The sequence below is a fragment of the Poecilia reticulata genome, linkage group LG9 (assembly GCF_000633615.1).
Source record: "Poecilia reticulata strain Guanapo linkage group LG9, Guppy_female_1.0+MT, whole genome shotgun sequence".
Classification (NCBI taxonomy): domain Eukaryota; kingdom Metazoa; phylum Chordata; class Actinopteri; order Cyprinodontiformes; family Poeciliidae; genus Poecilia; species Poecilia reticulata.
The window spans coordinates 26,782,894-26,804,540 of NC_024339.1; the positions used below are offsets into that span (position 1 = coordinate 26,782,894).

At 36.6% G+C, this 21,647-nt stretch overlaps 2 protein-coding genes across 2 annotated transcripts; both read left to right on the forward strand.

Annotated features, from left to right (window-relative positions):
* The first annotated feature begins 4,567 nt into the window (after window positions 1-4,567).
* lg9h9orf85 (linkage group 9 C9orf85 homolog) lies at window positions 4,568-7,182 on the forward strand. Its single transcript, XM_008418976.2, has 4 exons — window positions 4,568-4,824; window positions 5,445-5,551; window positions 6,081-6,194; window positions 6,625-7,182. Exons 1-4 carry the CDS (start codon window positions 4,723-4,725, stop codon window positions 6,848-6,850), a joined length of 549 nt encoding a protein of 182 aa, XP_008417198.1. The 5' UTR covers window positions 4,568-4,722; the 3' UTR covers window positions 6,851-7,182.
* Window positions 7,183-10,846: 3,664 nt separating this feature from the next.
* gda (guanine deaminase) lies at window positions 10,847-21,209 on the forward strand. The gene is made up of 14 exons (XM_008418977.1): window positions 10,847-11,027; window positions 11,994-12,082; window positions 12,262-12,433; window positions 13,153-13,240; window positions 17,104-17,209; window positions 18,392-18,419; window positions 18,513-18,620; window positions 18,743-18,850; window positions 18,944-19,041; window positions 19,264-19,331; window positions 19,512-19,658; window positions 19,779-19,897; window positions 19,996-20,023; window positions 20,120-21,209. The coding sequence occupies exons 1-14, from the start codon at window positions 10,899-10,901 to the stop codon at window positions 20,185-20,187; spliced, it is 1,356 nt and encodes a 451-aa protein (XP_008417199.1). The 5' UTR covers window positions 10,847-10,898; the 3' UTR covers window positions 20,188-21,209.
* The last annotated feature ends 438 nt before the right edge of the window (window positions 21,210-21,647 follow it).

Consider the following 21,647-nt stretch of genomic DNA (forward strand, 5'->3'; position numbering starts at 1 on the left):
ACACACACACATGCAGAAATAGTTATCTTTAAATTGTCAGTTAAAAAGTCAAGGACTATGAACTACTTTAACCATATGTGGAATAAGCTAAAAGCAGATTACATTCTTTTGCTATCAATTAATGTGGCTTAAAAGCTTTAAAAAAAAACAACAAAACAAAAACAGTTATTTGAAAGTCATTGTATCTGAAAGAGGACCAACTTCTCCAAGTTCGGATGCTTGAATGGTTGATTTATTGTTAAAGGAGTGGCACAAGGAAGAAACAGCTTCCAAAATTGTTATATAGAATCTGAGTTTAGCAGTCGAGCGAGTGATTTAATCATCTTTAAGCAAGAAAAGTCGCATTTAAACAAAAATTACAATTAAATGCAAGTCTTGTTGCATTTAAGGTTTGAATGGTGTTTTAAGCTTAATGCAAGTAGAAGTACTTAGCCTTCATGTGCAAAAGTTCAATCATGAAATAATAGTAATATATGATAGATTTTGTAGTCATTGTCCTGAAATGGACGAACGTTGACAAATCTGAATGGTTGAAATAGCAACTGCTGTGCCTGTCATTATACGCCAATGGACTATGGACTAAACATAGTAGGAGCTCAAGATTGGGACGCAATCATCACTGCATTATCAGTGTCTACAAGGTCCCAACTACAAAAAACGGTATGGATGCAATGTCTTTGAAAATATCACATTTTAATTGCTACGCTTTCAGATTCTGCATCCTAATAACACATTGTCTTTAACTACCTGTGCTGAACCAATGTGATGTATATTTTTAGTGGCTAAGAAGACTCTAATACAAACAAGTTATGAGGAAATTGCAATAATGAAAAAAATAAAAAATAGAGATCCAGAAAAACTAGCAGGGTTTCCCCCCAGTGTATTACAAGCCTGGCGGGCTACCAGGCTTTACTTGTGCCCCCACCAGGCTAAGCATTGCTTATTTATGCAAGTTTTTTTTTTTAAATGTTTGCATTTTTAAGACATTGTAGTTGGTGCTCAGTTATTAATCTTCCAATCTTTTAATAACGCATAATAATCAAGTGATATTTTCAAATTTTCTGTCCACTTTAAACATTTTTAACTCAAAAAGACGACGGGCCTCTGGATGAATGACTGCCCTGCCACCCAACTTAGCAAGTTTTCTGGGGGAAACCTTGACTGGGTTATCGATGTCAATAAGTACATTTGATATATTTAGCAATAGCGTTGCAGTTACATATTTCCCTGATATTTTGCACTGCCAACTTAACTTTTAGTAACATCATGACCACAGGTGAGTCTAATCGAGTTTTTGCTGCTGCTGCAGCAGATTCTTGGTTGGAATAAAGTAAGATGTGCCATAAAGTTAAGAACCATCGCTAAGTTGGAAATATATATATATATAATTTCAGCCAAACACAGACACACAACATAATAAGTTTATTTTCAGTAAGGTGAATCTAGTATGTTCCCCAGATCTTTCTCCTTATTTTACACGCTTTGGTGGCCCTGCTGGAAAGAATGAAAGACATGTGACTTTTACTCTGGTAAAAATAAATAAATAAATAAATAAATGAATGAATGAATGCACTCTAAAAATGCCTGGCAGCGATGTTATCCATTTAGCTAAACCATTAAACAAAAAAAAAAAAAAAAACAGGAAATGCTTAGATTTTCTGCCCAGATGTAGACATTAGTATGTATGTGGCGCTTGAATCAGAATTTATGATTCTTTCATTCCTCCACGTGTCAGTTTTAATGTTTAAATGTTAACATTGCTGATTTGAAAAGCACATCTGATGTTGAAGCTAATTCAGTTTTAATTGCATCCATGTGCTTTCAACTCTTAATAGCTAGTCTGCTGAAGCCGTTTTATAAACAACTGGCAGCGCAAGAGATGATTTAGACTCTTTGAAGCCACTTGTGATTATAAATGTCCCCCATTAAAACTGCACGATGGTTCTTCAGCATCTTGCTTAAGTGGTTTCCCCAAAGGAGCCCAAACCCAGGAAAAGCCTGTCCGCTTCCCACAGTCCTTTTCTCCATCCGGGTTGCATCTGGTCAAATTTGTAGGAATATGTTGTTTGCTAAACCACAGTAGGAGTATTGTTTTTTGTTTTGTTTTTTTCTTTAAAACGAAGGGCTAGATTGTGCCAACGTTACCTGAACCGTGGTGTTTTCTTTGTTTTTCTTCCCTTTTCCTTCCAGGAGACAGCGTCGCCACTGTGTAGTGTTTTATTCACACCACGGAAACTAATTTATCTTCTTTTCGACGCCAGCAGATTGTCGGGGCTATACCCGGCCGCAGATTATCCTCGGTTTTATCTCCTATCAGTTATCAATGTCACGTTGAGTGTAGATATCCCTCACAGGTCCGGAAGCAAGGCGCTTCGTCCTCCGGGTCCAAACAGCCTTTTTCTTTTTTCTACTGTTGTTTCTTTCTTTCTTCCACCTCGCTTTTCTCTCAGCATACGGTCTAGAATTATAACAAGGTTGCTTCATTCACGCTGTCCAAGTAGACAAACCTCAGCGAGGACATTGGTAAAAAAAAAAAGAAAAGGAAAAAAAAAAAATACAAAACAACAAAACAAAACACAAAGGGTCTGAAAATCCGGAAAACAAATCGGAAACGATTCGCGACACAGTTCACAGCTGTATCACTTGGCTCCGAAACATCTCTGCTTTCGTTCTGGTTATCGCTTCGCTTGTGAGGAGGGCGAGGCGTCGGGACGACAGCTGCGAGGACCAATGGCGAGGAGTTTGATAAAGCCAGGCCACCATTTGTGGACTGTTTGAGGAAATGTTGGGCAGGTCCTACATGACGCCGCAGAGTGGCAACATAGACAGAGAGGAGGTAGACGAAGGCTAGCTTTAACACCGCCGCCATATTGTGAGTGGCACCGGCAAACGATTCTCAAAAAGCATCTTTTGCTCAAAAGATGCTTCTTCAGTAGGGGTGAGATACTTTTGAGAAGGTGTTTTATGTGTTTCAAAACACCTGCAGCAGCTTTGTTGCAGTTTTTCTGAAAACAAATGCGTCTGTTTTCAGAACTGAAAACAGGGCATGTTATACATAACATTACGAATAGTACACACACCCAACAAGACTTGTATGACTAATAAAAAATGGTAAATGTCAGTACAAACTGGCCAATGATGAATTGCATTGGCCAATTTACTAGGCACACACCAAGTGGGTTAAACCTTCAGAACCGCCTTAACTATGTATGTCAAAGAGGTTTCAGAAACATTCGTTAGAGATTGTTGCTCCATATTGATATGACAACATAATGCAGTTGATGTGCATCCATGTCGCAACCCTTCAATCCCTTCATATGACCAAGCCACTCTATTGGATTGAGATCTGGTGACTGTGATGTCACTGAAGTACAGTTAACATCCATCCATCCATCCATCCATCCATCCATCCATCCATCCATCCATCCATCCATCCATCCATCCATCCATCCATCCATCCATCCATCCATTTTCTATACACCCTTGTCCCTTAGTGGGGTCGGGAGGGGAGCTGGTGCCTATCTCCAGCTAAAGTTCCGGGCGAGAGGCGGGGTACACTCTGCACAGGTTGCCAGTCTAGTACAGTTAACAGTCATGTTCAATACGTCTAAGTATTGACCGATCACCGATCTTCATGAATAATCTTAAATGAATAAAATTGGGTCCAATTTATTAGTGCACCCCTAATTTCAGGTGGTAGATTGTTGCAACGTTCGGTTGTTCTTTATAATCCCCCAGTGGGGTAATTCAGAGAGCAGCGAAGTGATGGAAAAGATGATGCAAGTAGGTTAATACAAACATAAAAATATGTAAGCAGAAAGTAAACTATCCTAAAGGGAAAATTTGAAATTGTTTATTTTATTTAAGAAGCACATTTGATGTTGATCTTTATTCAGTTTTAATTGCACCCAGGTGCTTTCAACTGAGCTGTTCTTATAAACAACTGGCGACCAAGAGATGATTTACACTTTGAAGCCACTAATAGTTATTGAAAATAACATACCAGATTCTTTTTTTTTAAGTTAATGTAAGTTTTTAGTGGTGAGTTAGTTAACTTAAGTACATTAAGTACACTGTTTTATATTGCTTAATATATATATTTTTTGTTTGTTCTTTTTTCACATTGTTTCAATAAATACCATATTAGTTATTGGTATGAATGAATTAATATTCATACGCTAATATTAATTAGCGTATGAAAAAATTTGTCACCATAACAAGCGAAATAAAAAAAAAAAAACTATCCCAAAAAAAACTTGCCACTTACAACATGGCGCCCGCTCTGACGTATTTTTATTTCTCTAGGCTGTGGGACACAGTGCCCGTGTCTACTCTTCTACATCTATGTGCGACATCGTGACAATGTTATTGACGTTTTGTTCAGCCAATCAGAAATTACTATTGAAACAAAAAGCTCAATCTGCATCCACCGGGGCGTTCACTATGCAACTATGTTGCAACCTAACAGGTGACGTCATCGAAAACGCTTCATATTACACCAAAGTTTAAATCATAAATAAAGGTGACATTATTTACTAGTGCAGCAAAACCATAGGCTACACTGTTTATCTTAATAGCTTTAATTAAAATGGTCAGTGTTTTGACCCCAAAAACGTTTTGTGACGTACTCCTTACTGCTTCCGGGTTAAGCCTCTCCTTCGCTGGCATGCTTGTTGGATTTTTCAACCAAAACCAACATAGTTTAGCTAAAGAGAAAATAAAATGAGCTCTCAGAAAGGAAACGTATCTCGCTCACGAGCTCAGAAGCATAAAAACAGCACTGCCTTCAAAAACGACAAGTACGGAGCGACTGCGCAAGTGAAGGTACGTCAGTAGCCTTCTTTTAACATTTGATTACTTTGATTGCTTAATATCTTGAAAATAAAGAAACCATATTATGACTTCCGAAATTGCAATTCAGTTACCTTATTTATTTGATTGAAGAAAGAGCGGGAAAAGTGGCTCTTATTGGTAAAGATCCATTTGAATGTAAAGTAAGCTCCTCTATCTAGAACCTAACCCTTAGCATTCTGCTACCATCACCATGCTTGGCAGTTGGTCCAATCTTTTAAATCTAATAACTCCAACAAACACTGGTTCTTCATTGGCTTCTGGTTTATGATAGGCATAGACTCATGTGGTTCTTGATTATTTGAACCAATTGTATTTCCTCTAAGTGTGTCAGTTTGGATTAGATGGTACTTGCACACAGTCTGGTGTTCCAACAGGAAAATAAACACAGAGCACTACTAGTTTTGGAAGGGATACAGAAACACAGAAGACCAAGACTATCAGAAACCAACAAAGGACCACAGTAATTGTGCAGTAATTTCACCCCAAAACAGAAGGAGTTGTTAGAATACATCTATTTAGATTAGCACTGTGCATCACTATATCTCATTCTAATATCCCCACATTGTCTACTTAATGATTTTTAACTACAGAAGGCGAATTCAAAGATCCATGATGGACTCTGTCAACACTGTAAGGGTGTCCTTGAGTGGAAAGTCAAGTACAACAAATACAAGCCACTAACGCAACCCAAAAAGTGGTGAGTATGTATGTTTAGGCCCCTCATTGATTTCTCAAAATGGTTCAAATGATTGAAAGGATTGTTTTGTCTGACAATTATAATAGTAGAAATCTGGAGTCACCCACAGTTAGTAAAGATATGGTAAAAAATTATTATTTCACATAAAATTCAGATGTGATAGCGGTGCGGACTGTTGAAATGTTGAGCTGATCTGCCTTTTCTGAAGTAAAATGTTGAAGCCCATTATCTGCTGGGAGGATCAATAAGCATGGATGTCAATGATCAATAACATTTGCCTTTTCTATTCATAAATTCAATTTCTAAAGTGGGACTTTTTTTTTTTTAAGCGTGCTGATTCCACGTTGTTAACAAAAGTTTGCTGTCTAAATTTGGCCTGTCACAAAAAGAGCAACACAAGCCTTCAGGGACCCAACAGGCACATTTAATACACCGTTTGCACGTTTCATTGTCATGTATGTGCAGAAAATCTTTTCTGAAATTAATTGATAACAATCTGTGTTTTTTTTTTTTTTTTTTTTTTTTACAGCGTCAAGTGCTCTCAAAGGACAGTAAGGGATGCGTACCACATTGTCTGTAAGCCCTGTTCGCTTCAGCTTGAGGTCTGCTGCAAGTGTGGGAAGAAAGAAGACATCATTATTCCGTGAGTGGATAAAATCTTTCTGTGTTTTGATCTGACCTAAATTCTCTTAAAAAAAAAAAAAAAAACAGTCTGGTCTGAAGACAGAAAAGTCCTTTTATTTTACCCTTTGCCCTCACAGCAGAGAAGCATGGTAACGTGTAATAATTTCACCGTAAGGCTGCCATCTTCTGGACGATAAGACACATTAATGCTAATTGTGAGAAAATGACTGAATCAAAGTGGCTCATAATTGTATATATCTTCAGCTTCATTTCAATTCCTACAAAAATATTTTTTGTTCTAAAATTTAGGAATTGTTTTTTTTTTTTTTTTTTTCGTTTTTTTTTCCAGTATTTTCCAGATTAAAAAAAAATCAAAAAAATCCCAGGCCTCATTTTCTGCTACAAATGAGCAAAACAAAGAGATTAATTCTGTTTCTGCCTCTGTTTAGAGTGAACTCACACTTGGACAAGAAGGAAGAAGAAGACGAAGGGAAAAAGAAGGGACAAAGGCGAGGGAAAGAAGAAGAGGAAGATTTTGACTCTGATGACAATGATGATGAATTTGACAACCTTGAGGAAGAACAAGATGATTTGGACAGAGACTCGAAACAGAAAAGTTCACCAAAAAAATCAGAAATTTTTCCAAATGTGTCTCTGCTAAATGTTAAAGATTAATGTTTTTTTGTTTTGTTTTGTTGTTGTTTTTTTTTTTTTTTTTTTTTTTTTTTCTTCAAAATTTAGACTGAATGAGGTTTTTGTCATGGCCTCTAACAAGCTGAGCAACACATGAAAGAAAGAAGCTGGTTGTTGCAGGAAAACAGCCTGAAATCTACATTCATCTTCTCGGCGTTTCTTTTTTTTTATCAAAACATTATTTAGTTTTTCTTAAATTTTCAAATACCAATGAAATGGCAAAATCCTATACGTTGAAACACCCTGTTTTGTTTTGTAGTTTGAAAATGTAAAAAAAAAATTTCCAATTTATAATTATATCTTTTTCAACTTTCTGGCCACAGGATTTTTTTTTAGCAACTAGTTTTCAGTGTTTTCAATGAAAACATTGGTTTTCATTGTTTCAATAAAAACATTGGTTTTCATGTTTTCATTGAAAACCAATATTTTGGTTTTCATTCATTTATAGTTTTATAAAACTTTTTTATAAAACTATGAAAAAAAAAATTATAAAGCTAAAACCTTTTGGATTATAATGTTCCAAACTTTATAATCCAAAGCTAAAACTTTTTTTTTTTTCAGCAAATCTTTCCTACATTTATCAAACAGTACCATCATACCATATAATCTGTCTACTGCCATATCACTTTCCTGTGATTTTATGTTATAGGACAAAAGAAATGAATGCACAATGGTGAAGTTAAAGAATGTGGTACATAGTCTCCAGCATCTTTTTGAAATGAAAAGTGTGGTGTGTTGTCATTTCCCTTTATGAGGACACCCAAAATCAAATCAAGTTCAACCAGCTGTTTTTAATGGAGTAAATTACCACGATATTTAGGTATGGTCACGGAACTATCAACTATTTTGTTGCAAATAAACAACAGGGTCACAAGAAATGTGTTGAGAAACAAGGATTGACTCCCAAAGCTTTGATACGAAACAAATCAGAAACTACAAGAAATATATGCCACCATGTTTAAGACCTGGAATCTTACATGGAGCCCAGAAGTGCAAGGTGTACAAGAAAAAGTTTGCATCTCTCTGTTTTATTGACATTTTTGGACTGAGTTGGAGCATTGCATTTGTTCAGTCATGAAATTAATTCTTAAAAGTACATCTTGCCTGATGATGGTCTGCGTAGCAGTTTCATCAGGGACAAGACAGCTGGTCAGAGTTAAATGGCTGAAAGAAAAGCTGTTGTAGGCTGCAAAGGACCTGACATTTGGGAAAAGGTTAACTTTCCAAAAAACCCTAACAATGGAACGGTTTTGATCATATCCATATTCATGAGTGAGAATGGGACCAGTCAAAGCACAGATCCAAATTCAATTGAGAATCTGTGGCGAAATGTCAAACAGGATGTTCAGAGATGCTCTAAATCTGACTGAGCTTGAGCTATTTTGTAAAGAAAAATGGGCAAAAATGTCAATGTCTGGATGTGGGGCTCTGACGGAAACATACTCTGCCGGATCCGACTCTGTAATTGCAGCGATGCATTGAAAGGATTTGCGCTGGAGGCCTGATTACAAATGGAAAATCGTCTTTTTTTATGAGACATTGTGCTCTAGTGCAGCTTAACAGTTTAAGCTTCTTTGTCATGAAACTTCACCAAATATAGTTAAAGAACACTGCATAAAAAAGAGGAACATATAGTCTACTAGTGACATGCAACAAAATATCTACAAGTGCAGAATTATAGTGATGAATGTCCTCTTTTGGCGATGTGTCAAATTTTTTTGAACCTCACAAATTATGTGCGACTTTGCGCCAGTGAGACACATGTGGTTTCATCGGATTATGCTGATGAAACCACAGCATAATCTGTTTGTGATTGTAATGTGACAAAATACACAAAAACTAATATGAATAGCAAGGCTCTGTAGTTTGTGTTAACAGTTGAGGTAGTCCAATTCAAATATCTTTTTTTGTTGCATGATTCACCAACTGTTGTCATGGAGCTCTTTATCAACATCCCATCTCTGTTTCTTCTTGTTTTTTGTGTCTCATCCAGGCACACAAAGTACACTTGGAACAGACTGAACACACTTACTGGAATTCATGGAATAACATTAATTGTAATTGTTCTTATACTCTATCATATTTTGACACACAGTACCCTTAGACATCTTTCATGGATGCTTCCATTACCAAAAATAAACACATGTTCTCATTCATCATGTGGGCTTGGTAAATCAAAAAGTTATTTCCTCACCAGGGCACATCACTGAGACGAACATCAGCATTAGTCATGGATCTCATGGGACGCACTTTTACTTACAGCCTGATGTCCTCACATGGTCCTCTGACACACTCGTGACTGAAATCTTGATCTTACTGAAGACGACTGAAAAAGAAAAGTTTACTGGGGAACTTCCATGTGACAAATACTACGCCAACTTTAAGCCCTAAGTTAAGAGAACAAGATCCAGTACTGATCATTTTTAGTCTATGACTTAAGCTAAGATATCATTCTCAGAGACATTGTGCTCTAGTGCAGCTTAACAGTTTAAGCTTCTTTGTCATGAAACTTCACCAAATATGGTTAAATAACACCGCATAAAAAAGAGGAACATATAGTCTACTAGTGACATACAACAAAATATCTACAAGTGCAGAATTATAGTAAGGAATGTCCTCTTTTGGCGATAGGCTAAACATATAATGTAAATCAAAAGTGCACACTTGATTTGTGATGTAAAAAATAACATGATAAATAATTTCAAGTCTCTTTCGTGTAATTTGACATTGTTCATCAACAAATAAACTAAAAAACAAATACGTTTGAAGGAAAAGTTTGATAAAAAAAAAAGCAGCACCCACTTACCTGTGTAAGTGTGCACACTATTAAGTCAACACTTGGCTTAAAGCAGCCTTTGTTTAAATTTCAGCATTCGGTCTTCTAGAAAAGGTTTCCATCTCTATGAATTGCGAAAGTTATCAGTCAGACCGTGAAGATCTCGTCTATCTTCGGGTGACTCTGTAGATTTTATGTTGAATATGGCTCTGTAGTCTGGATTGTGGTTTAAGCCATTTCAAAACTTAAATGTCCCTGAGCAGTTTTTAAGGTTGCCTTTTCTCTAATTTTGGAGAAAACATCCAGTTTTTGTAATATCACTGAAGTCCCATAAAATGTGAAAAATGCCAGACAAATTTAACAATGCACTTTAATTTTGTAGTACAATGATTAATATTTAATGATGTTTAATTAATGCTAGATCAAGATTTTAAATTGAGACTTTGATAAAGCTATTTTTATTTATTTTTTTCATTGACTGTCTACCGACAGCAAGTTGTTCTTTAAAATGAAGTAATGTGTCATCCGGTTTATCTTCCTGTTGCTTCATTTTTAGATTACTGCTGATTGCCACTTCTGTTGGTAACTTTACCAGAATATCTGTCAATAAGGATGTCACAGAAAAGTTACACCATTTCTGTTTTTTAGTTTAAAGCATGAAATGTATTTGTTGTATTGATTCATTCCTGACAGATGGTTACATTTCAAGCATTTAGTTTAGTTATTTGTTGATAAATATGGTTCATATATACATGAAACCCAAATATTCTGTTTCTCAGAAAAATAGTATTACATACTAATAGACAATGATTGTTTGTAGAGAGTATTGAAAAGTATGTGCTGTGTAGCATATCCACTGAATATTTGGCATTGCATGTTGATCAAACTAAAATATTACTTTACACCTAAATCTGTCATAATTTGGTGCTGAACTATGCAAGTTACTTTTCCCCCCAACTTGCAAAAAACGGAAATTGGCACATCCACACTTATGACACTCGCTGATCACTGTAACTTATGATGAACAACGAATTCATGCTCCCACGCACGCACGCACACACGCACCCACACCCACACAGGCTTCCACGCTGCTTCTGATTGGCTGCGGAAAGTCTCTGCGGTCAGGTGAATAGGAGCACCTCCTCAGGGTTGGATTGTGGGGCAGGCTATAAAACTCGATTTTTTTATTTTTTTTTGCGGCAGGTAGCCTTCGTCGCCGCTCTGTTTGCACATTTACTTTGCTCTGGTGGAAACATGCAAACTTCTGAGAAGTCTGACACCGACATTCGGTTCGTTTGCAGGGGAACATTTGTCCACTCGACCGCTGAGGAGGCGCTGCAGATCCTGGAGGATGCGCTTCTTGGAGTGGACTCAAAGGGAAAGGTTTTGTAACTTTTAATACGTCTTGGAATCATATTTGTTATGTTCACTGTTAAAAATGTATTTGATTTAAAGCTTGAGAAAAATGTAAAATACTCACCGTTAAAGAAAAATAGCCTTGCTCTTCAGGTGAAATAATCTTGTCATGTAAAAATCGCCAAAATGAACTCCTGACATGTCCTCTCAATATACCAGATACAAAGAGAGCTCTAAAATATATAAATAATATGTGTTGTTACTGGTTTGTTACTGGCTAATTTTCAAGATCTGCTCCAAACAGGGATTTATTAATTGTTGAAAAGTTTTATAATAAATCTTCCACTAACGCAAAAATAGAATAGAATAGAATAGAATAGAATAGAATAGACTAATATGGAATTTAGGTGTACCAGAAGCAAAGTGCACAAACAAGTTGGAGCATGAAGATTCAGACGGGGATTTAAGTTTGACAACAGAAAGTAAAAATAAGAGAGACGACCAAACTGTAAGTGAGATCTCCTGATACAGACAGCCTGCTGCTGTTCTGCCAGAAGTGATTACTTCCACTGTAATTTTGATTATTAATTAAAACCAAAGTAAAGCAGTTTTTTATCTGTATATTGACAAATTACACCAACATGAAAAGATGTTCAATATTATTTAATTTTTAGAAGTACTCATTGAATGCAGGGACAGCTTTTTCTTAATATTTTAACAGTTTGTTAATGGGTAGTTTTATCAGTACATTCCGTCACAACCAGTTCTCGTGGCTGAGTGTTTGTGTATGTCCATGTATGTGTACAAATCTCTTTAAATGGACAACTCTGCCTATTAGCTTTCAGTTTTTTGTTTGCCTTGATGGACATGTTCAAGGCTTAGAAATATATTTTTATATATATATTTGCATTAACTTTACTGAAGCTGCATAAACTGCTTTAAAATGATTGTGTCATTCTCTTAACTCTCACCTGATTCATATTTTTCCATCAGATTGCGTTCATTGGGGAAGGTAAAGACTTACAGAAACTGTCTGAGAGCTTTGGATTTTGCTCATCTGCAGTGACACAGCTGAGACAACAGTGAGTAAAAGTGTGACTCACTCATGATGCAGAACTATTCAGGGCAGTTGCTCCATAGATGAAAATTTAAATAAATGTAGCAATAAGAGAAATTATTAATTTTGCCTAGGCACCAGATGTTTCTTTTCCGCATAAGGGACACATTTTTACAGCTTGCTCATATTTTGCATATCTTGCAGTGAGTTCTTTATGCCTGGAATGATAGACACGCACATCCATGCACCCCAGTACAGCTACGCAGGCACAGCCCTGGATATGCCTCTCCTGCAGTGGCTCAACACGTACACCTTTCCTGTGGAGTCACGCTTTCAGGACATAGAGTTTGCGAAGAAGGTCTACACTCAAGTAGTGGTGAGTCGGCGTGCACATTTAGGCATTTTTCCAGAACCTGCTTCGTAAATAAAAGACGAGCAATGACATTTGTGGCAATTTAACAACATATTTCACATGTCCAAACTTGAGGTGGTTTACGAGGTGGGTTATGTGACTCACCACCCAGGGCATCATTCTGCTGGATGGTGGCAAAAACCAGTTAGTATATCTGGCTTACACACCTAAACATGTGCTACAGCTGATTTGTTGATTCTTATACGGCACTTTCGTCAAAGTGCTGATTGAGAGTTTTAAAGAAATTTGGAGTGGAATTTAGTTCAAAATTTGAGCTGTTTAGACTGGACCGACATTAACTGGATCATACTATACTGTACAGAGATGAGGTGCACATTAGAATCACTTCTGCCTATGACTAAACAAAAAAGTACAAAAAAATTCTAATTATTTTTGGTCCTTGAAGCTCCTTAGCTAAAACTATATGTAATAATTAATACATAAAAGTTTCCTAAATGTAATTTGACATATTCATATTCATTGTTTACAAATGCGAAACCTTTACTCTATGCATGAAAACAAGACAGGAGCTCACCCATGCAAGAACCACCACTGAGTCAGTTGCATAGGTTGCAAACTGTTTTTGTTTTTGTTTGTGAGGACAGGTTAGCGGTTTTCATAACAGAAAAATGTAAACTGCACAGTAATAATGTTGTTATATAATACTTGGATTTTCTTCTTAGAAAAGAACTTTAAGAAACGGAACAACCACTGCGTGTTACTTTGCCACCATACACACTGATGCGTCTCTTCTGCTTGGTCAGATTGCAAGTAAGGTGTAAAACACACACACACACACACACACATGCAGAAATAGTTATCTTTAAATTGTCAGTTAAAAAGTCAAGGACTATGAACTACTTTAACCATATGTGGAATAAGCTAAAAGCAGATTACATTCTTTTGCTATCAATTAATGTGGCTTAAAAGCTTTAAAAAAAAACAACAAAACAAAAACAGTTATTTGAAAGTCATTGTATCTGAAAGAGGACCAACTTCTCCAAGTTCGGATGCTTGAATGGTTGATTTATTGTTAAAGGAGTGGCACAAGGAAGAAACAGCTTCCAAAATTGTTATATAGAATCTGAGTTTAGCAGTCGAGCGAGTGATTTAATCATCTTTAAGCAAGAAAAGTCGCATTTAAACAAAAATTACAATTAAATGCAAGTCTTGTTGCATTTAAGGTTTGAATGGTGTTTTAAGCTTAATGCAAGTAGAAGTACTTAGCCTTCATGTGCAAAAGTTCAATCATGAAATAATAGTAATATATGATAGATTTTGTAGTCATTGTCCTGAAATGGACGAACGTTGACAAATCTGAATGGTTGAAATAGCAACTGCTGTGCCTGTCATTATACGCCAATGGACTATGGACTAAACATAGTAGGAGCTCAAGATTGGGACGCAATCATCACTGCATTATCAGTGTCTACAAGGTCCCAACTACAAAAAACGGTATGGATGCAATGTCTTTGAAAATATCACATTTTAATTGCTACGCTTTCAGATTCTGCATCCTAATAACACATTGTCTTTAACTACCTGTGCTGAACCAATGTGATGTATATTTTTAGTGGCTAAGAAGACTCTAATACAAACAAGTTATGAGGAAATTGCAATAATGAAAAAAATAAAAAATAGAGATCCAGAAAAACTAGCAGGGTTTCCCCCCAGTGTATTACAAGCCTGGCGGGCTACCAGGCTTTACTTGTGCCCCCACCAGGCTAAGCATTGCTTATTTATGCAAGTTTTTTTTTTTAAATGTTTGCATTTTTAAGACATTGTAGTTGGTGCTCAGTTATTAATCTTCCAATCTTTTAATAACGCATAATAATCAAGTGATATTTTCAAATTTTCTGTCCACTTTAAACATTTTTAACTCAAAAAGACGACGGGCCTCTGGATGAATGACTGCCCTGCCACCCAACTTAGCAAGTTTTCTGGGGGAAACCTTGACTGGGTTATCGATGTCAATAAGTACATTTGATATATTTAGCAATAGCGTTGCAGTTACATATTTCCCTGATATTTTGCACTGCCAACTTAACTTTTAGTAACATCATGACCACAGGTGAGTCTAATCGAGTTTTTGCTGCTGCTGCAGCAGATTCTTGGTTGGAATAAAGTAAGATGTGCCATAAAGTTAAGAACCATCGCTAAGTTGGAAATATATATATATATAATTTCAGCCAAACACAGACACACAACATAATAAGTTTATTTTCAGTAAGGTGAATCTAGTATGTTCCCCAGATCTTTCTCCTTATTTTACACGCTTTGGTGGCCCTGCTGGAAAGAATGAAAGACATGTGACTTTTACTCTGGTAAAAATAAATAAATAAATAAATAAATGAATGAATGAATGCACTCTAAAAATGCCTGGCAGCGATGTTATCCATTTAGCTAAACCATTAAACAAAAAAAAAAAAAAAAANCGCGCACACACACACACACACGCACACACACACACACACACACACAAAACACTTTAATGTAAAGCTAAGTTTTAGATAGAACTCATCTTTTTTAGTGTTTTTTTTATCCAACCGGTGGTATGTTGCTCTCATGAACAAGAGCAGCAGATAGTACGAAAAACAAGAATAAAATATAGCTGTTAAACTGCACACACTTGACGTTCGTTTTAATGTGAACCTGAAGCTTTTTAAGGTCTGATAACATTTTTACTTAAAATGTTGAGGGAGGGGCAAGCCACAAAAATATCATTTGTCCTCTGAACTGTCTTATTAGACATCTGATGTGTCTCAGAGATCCGTCTCTCGCTACGTAACACGTCTCAGCTAACTTGTGTCATTGTCTTATGCAGAGCAATTTAAAAAAAAAAATACTACAAGTTTATGCTTCTTTCTGCTACGTGCACTATTCATATTTATTATTGAGTGAATGAAATAAAAAAATAAAATGACATGAAATGAAAGAAACGTGATCATCACATGCCTCTTTGGTTGTAAAGGTCACATCGCATTTTTACTTTCATTTTACGTATTTATTCTCCATCTGAGGGGTCTTCGACAGCAGAAAAGTCTTTCACCTTTATGCCATGTTCTTATCATCTCATCTCACTGCATTGCACAACGGTGGGCGTATTCTGCAATACATGTGCAATTCTGCAAATGTACGGAATCAAGCACAGGTCAGGCAGCCTTAAGCCGTCGTTTTATGTAAGCGGAGTCATTGAACCTTCAACTTTGTACTTTTCGGGCCCAACTGTATGTGAAAAACTGTCAGATGTCAGCACGTGTCTGTGGCTGGGCAATCAGTTAAATTCAGTTTCCGTTTAATTAGATTGCCTCAGTGTTGAATTAAAACGACACCATCTTGAAAGTATACCGTAATATATATGTGTCTGTATGTGTCTGTTCTATTCTGGTAAGACATTAAGTTTCTAGTAAGATATTAAGTTTCTGGTTACAGATTAAGTTTTCATAGATGTTTAAACATAAACCATTCCATATTTTTGCATGTGTCTATCCCACCGTTTCATAATAAGAGACAAACAGATGTAATAGACAGGCTCGATTAAGCTCCACTCTGCGTCCCAGATCCAGGATTTTGTTTTCACCCTTGGTACGAGGTCAAAAATTATTGCCCTCCCTCTGTTTACATTTTTTTTTCTGTAGTCCAGAAAACAGTGACTTCTAACCAGCTACAGATAGATAGACTTTATTTACCCAGTTGCAAGGTTGTGATAGTAGTAGCCTATACTACAATAGTAAGTAGTATCTTGAGGAGTGTGGCTTGTTTTGATTATAATTAATTTGTTGTGATCCCTCCTCGATGACATACGGATGAACATGTTGAACAAGTTTGGACAGTTGGATCATCATCCATTAGAGGATTGTTGTTATTTGAAACACAGTTGCCAAGAAACAGTCTTAAGTGCTTAAGTAATACTTGCTTTTAACACGTAAACACTGGTATTACTTAAAATGACTCTTTCCCAGTTCATCTTGTTCTGCAGTTAGCTTACTCATGTACATCTCCACATCTCATAAATAAAATGACCTGCAGGGAATAAACTAGTTCTGATTATTGGAGAAATAGACATTCGAAATATCCACTTTAAGCCTAATCTTGCAGCATAATAATAATAATATTTTTTCATAAGTTGTAGGCACATAAAAAAAATCCTCAACAGAAATACAAGCGTTAGTACATCAGTCTGTGTATAAGTAATCCATATACTGTAACATGTTTCACTTTGTAAACTGAGTTGCTGAAATGCATGAACTTTCAACAGTATTTTAATTCATTGACTTTAATAATATTGGTTGTAATATTACTTGGTGTGGCCCATAGAGAACCTGTGGAGGGATCTAAATATTAGGGTTATGGCAGGAGGCCTTTTAATCTTAAAGACTTGAAGCTCATCAAAATACAAAATATAATATAAAAGTGAATATTAAAAGAATTTAACTGCTGCAAGGACATAAAAGTTTTTTATTTATTTATGTAAATAATCTTTAACCTCTTTTCCTATCAGAAATAAATATATTGGTTGAATGAGAGTAACTTACCATCTAAATTTTGGAGGAGTATGAAAAATTTTGATCACAAAGGACTACAATCACTGCTGTTTATTGCAATGTAATGTATTGTTCCTATTGCATTTGCAGATGACTTTGGCCAGCGTGCCTTAGTAGGGAAAGTGTGTATGGACAGAAACGACGGTGTGAAGTATTACAGAGAAACCTCTGAAGAATCTCAAGAAGAGACCTATCGGTGAGTGTGCTGATCTGGACCTGGGAAACACCATGTACACTATTCAAACTTTATTTTAATTTGTTTAGATTTATTTTGTGCAGGTAAACAGTTTCAAACACACCACAGATATGTTTCAGTGAGAAATGCTTTATCTTTCGGCTACCACTTTTTTGATGCGATACATGACGCAACTGAGAAACAAAGAGCTGGATAGTTTGAGAGGGAAAAAAACCCCCAAACCATTAAACATCCAGCTTTACAAACTGGTTTAGGATTTTTATCCTGAAAATGCCTTTCACCAGGTCAATGTGTCTATCGGGACACAGAGTCAAGCTTTAATTTGTTATATCTCAAGTACCTGTATCCAAAATTTATCTGTGTTACTTATCGAAACACTGGCAGATTTTGATATGAGCCATGTGGGCAGTTGCCCAGGGCAGCATTAGGGCTGAGGTTTGGGGGAAACAGAAGGAGGTGCTCATACAGTGGATTTTCAAGAACCACCACCGTATTTGCATCATAACCAAACAAGAACCTCTTAATATATACTGTCTGAAACAACATGAAATTATTTAGGAAGGAAGCAACACTTTCTATCGAAAACACCAAATTACTATTATTTATTGGAAATCAGCTTTTTTCCTGAATCCATGTTGGCATGCTGGCCTCAAATCACTGCTCACAGTTTCTATGTACCTGCATGTGTTTTTTATTCAGTACTGATTGTGCGTGTTTGCTTAGTTGTTTTTGTATTGTGTCTCTGTTTTGTCCTGTGATGGAAGCAGACAGAATCAAGATCTCTAAAGTGGCGAAATTCCCCGAGGGAGCCATTTTAGTTATAGCAGATTAATTGAACAAAGCGGTTTATAGTCTTTAATAAGTTGCTCCTCTCCTAATGTGGAACATTTTAAGCCTTGATGCTCCAGACTGTCTTTACAACAATGAGGCACTTCTTACAGAAGTGGGCATTAACTTCTACACCTTTCTTTACTGTTTAATGTCGATAACACTTTATTTTACAAAGAAAGTGCATCCTCTTCAGATTCAGAGGCAGATTGTATTTGTCATAACAACTATGTTAGCCAAACAGTGTTTGTCTCACACTTATCTCAACGTAAGCTACACAATGAACTGTAAACAAGATGTGTTGCACCTATTTATTTGATGATGCATGATTTTTTTTTCCTTTTCTCTCAAAAGGTTCATCAAAGAGCTACTGAACAAAAAGGTAGGATCCTGTGAAAGAGTCGTAAAGAAACCGGTCAGCGCTGTTGTCTAACTTTACTGTTTTTGTGCTCGGGTTGGCTGCTGGTCCTAACAGTACCCCCTGGTGAAGCCAGTGGTCACTCCACGTTTTGCACCGTCCTGCACAGAGACCTTGCTTGCTAAGCTGGGAGAAATGGCTAAGAATAACAAGCTGCATATTCAAGTGAGTTAACAGTGGCAACCTGATCACAGACGATTTCTACTTCAGAACCTAAAGGGATTATTTATTTATTTATTTATTTATTTATTTATTTATTTATTTATTTATTTATTTATTTATTTAAGAGTCACATCAGTGAAAATCTTAAGGAGGTGGAGTGGGTGAAGGAGCTGTTCCCCAATTCGGAGTCTTACACAGACATCTATCACAAATGCAACCTTCTCACAGACAAGGTAAGAGCCCAGTCCCGTTTACGTTTTACCAAACCTCTGGTAAAATGTGAATGCTTGCATAAAATCAGACAAACTGTTCCTGATGCCTTGCAGACTATTATGGCCCATGGCTGCCACCTCAGTGACGAAGAGTTGGTTCTGTTCAGGAAAACAGGAGCTGCTTTGTCCCACTGTCCCAATTCAAACATCTCGTAAGTTTTTACTCAGAACCGAGATAAGGTCAGACATTTGTACAGATTTTATCTTAAAATTAGGACAGTAAGACATTCAATATTATTGTTTAATCATTGAAGCTGAATAAACTGATTCCAATGCTTTCCAGAAAATAGACAGACGGTGGTAAAAAGGCCAATGAGACGGTCCACACAAAAAATAAGTCATTATTACAGTTGGTGATCTCTCTGTTTAACCAGCTTGTGCAGCGGAGTGCTAAACGTGCGCAACGTCCTGAATCACAAGGTGAAGCTGGGGCTGGGCACAGGTGAGTGAAAATGCTCGACAACATTATAAAGTCTGAGCAGGTATGGCAGGTTAACTTAGTGTTAAAAGAGGGAACATTTTAGAGTTTCTTTGATGTCCATCAACAGTTAAATGAAGTTGCCTTTGTCCAAGATATATGTCAGTGAATGTCTTTCAACCTCCTCTGTTTGTCCTCCATCAGATGTGGCAGGAGGCTATTCACCTTCCATCCTCGATGCTGTGCGAAGAGCCCTGGACTCGTCCAAAGTCCTCACCATCCAGGACCCAGAACACAAAACACTCAGCTTTGAAGAGGTCTTCAGACTGGCCACACTGGGAGGGAGTCAAGGTGAGATCCAAATACAAATACCGTAGATATTTGGCAACAGTTGTAGATATATAGACTGTCTACATTGACCTACAAAACTTGTATGGTGACAATCAAACTGTTGTTTTTTTCTGTTTGCAGCGTTGTCCCTGGATGAGCGAACAGGAAACTTTAAGGTGGGAAAGGACTTTGATGCCTTGAGAGTTAATGTGGCTGCCCCAGGTGGACCCATCGACCTAATCCAAAGCGAGAAACCACAGGTAATGTGGGAGATGTCCACGTATGTTGACACATAAAGTGCTCAAAAGCAAAAACTCCGTCTGAAGTATAACAACAATCTGTAATCGTTGGCTTTCAGATTCTTTTGGAGAAGTTCTTGAATTTGGGTGAGCTTCCGGTTCTTTATGTATCTTGTCACTTCTCTTTATTTCAGTCTCTCAGTTCTCATATACATCTCTCTTCCCTAACATGTCCTTTGGCAGGTGATGATCGAAACATTGTGGAGGTGTTTGTAGCTGGGAAGAAGGTGGTGCCTTTCAGTGAGCCATGAACAGACAGGACTTCTTCCTTCCTCACATCGGAGTGAAAGAAACAAACACACACTGTGGCTGCTTCAGCTATGTTTTTGCACAAAAGTAGATTAATGAGAGTAAAGGGATATTTTTAATATATATATTTTAGGGCAGAGTATGTGATTTACTTCATCATTCTTTAGCCTGCATGCTGGACTTTTGATTGGGAAACAAGGGATATATTAACCAGCAGGAAGTTTGTACAGATAACTGGCTAATAATTTGCAAGTGTGTTTTCTATGTTTGGCACTTTTGCACCTTCGCCATGTAGTAAATAACTCTCACCGGGGAAAAAAAAAAAAAAAAAAAGCCGACCTTATTGCTTTACAGCTTAATTTATTTTGCCATACTATATCAGAGGAAGTGATAACATAAGACTTGGTGCTTTTTATGGTGCAAGAACTGCGGTAGTTTGATGATGCCATTTTCATGGACTTCCTGTAGAAAAAGTCTTTGTGAGGCGAAGGCTAAATTGTGCTCTAATGGACACTCCAACTAATTCAATCATTCAAGCATTTAAAGCTGCAGAGGTGCAGGGATTGTGTTTTAATGTGTCCTTGATACTTCTCTTTTGATTTCATAGTGTTAAAGTGAAAATAGAAATGTTTTCAAGCACTCTTTTCTAACATGTTCAAGAATTCAAATCGTCCTCATGGCCTTATCACATAACTGTTTGTGATTTTTTTTTAAATCCTAAATCTAATCAAAAATGTAAAACAATGTTTGGTGTGCAGATGTTTGATTCAAGGGAATGTATTGATAAAGGATTCTTTTTTTTGTTTTGTATTTTGTAATATTTTTACACGCACTTTTTTAATTATTAGGGAATTAGACTATGTGCACTTTTCTTTTTAACAATATTTAAGTCAAGTTTGCTTTTTACTGAAGAAGTTGCTAATTGAATTTTCACGCAAGACACAGTCTGAACCATTTTACATGAGAAGGTCACACTTTTTGATCTGTTACACAGGATAAAATATAAATAAAGGAAGTCACAGAGGCTGTTTTGGTTGTACTTTTATGTTGACTGGCTGTTGTGGTCGATTACAATCAGAACAGAAGCTTTGCTGTTCTGATTTGCTGTTCTGTGCTGTCTGATACACATGGACAGGACTCTGTTATGAAGGAACCAGAAGACTGAACCTGACGTTGGTTTTACTAATAATTCAAATCTAATCCACAATGTATTCAATAATAATAATAATATTGCAAAAAAAGAGAAAAAGGGGGGGAAAGATATAATACAAGCCCAGCTACAAGAGGGCAACAAATGTTGTCCGGTTCAATACTGCCCCATGGTGGTTTAAACCTATAGTTCAGATTGTTTGAATTGGTGTCCTGTGAGATAGGTAGCTGTAGTCATTACCTTACTTGCAGAAGACAGATGTTTTATCAAAGAAAAAACCCCCAGAAGATTTATCTTATTAGAGGAAGGTTA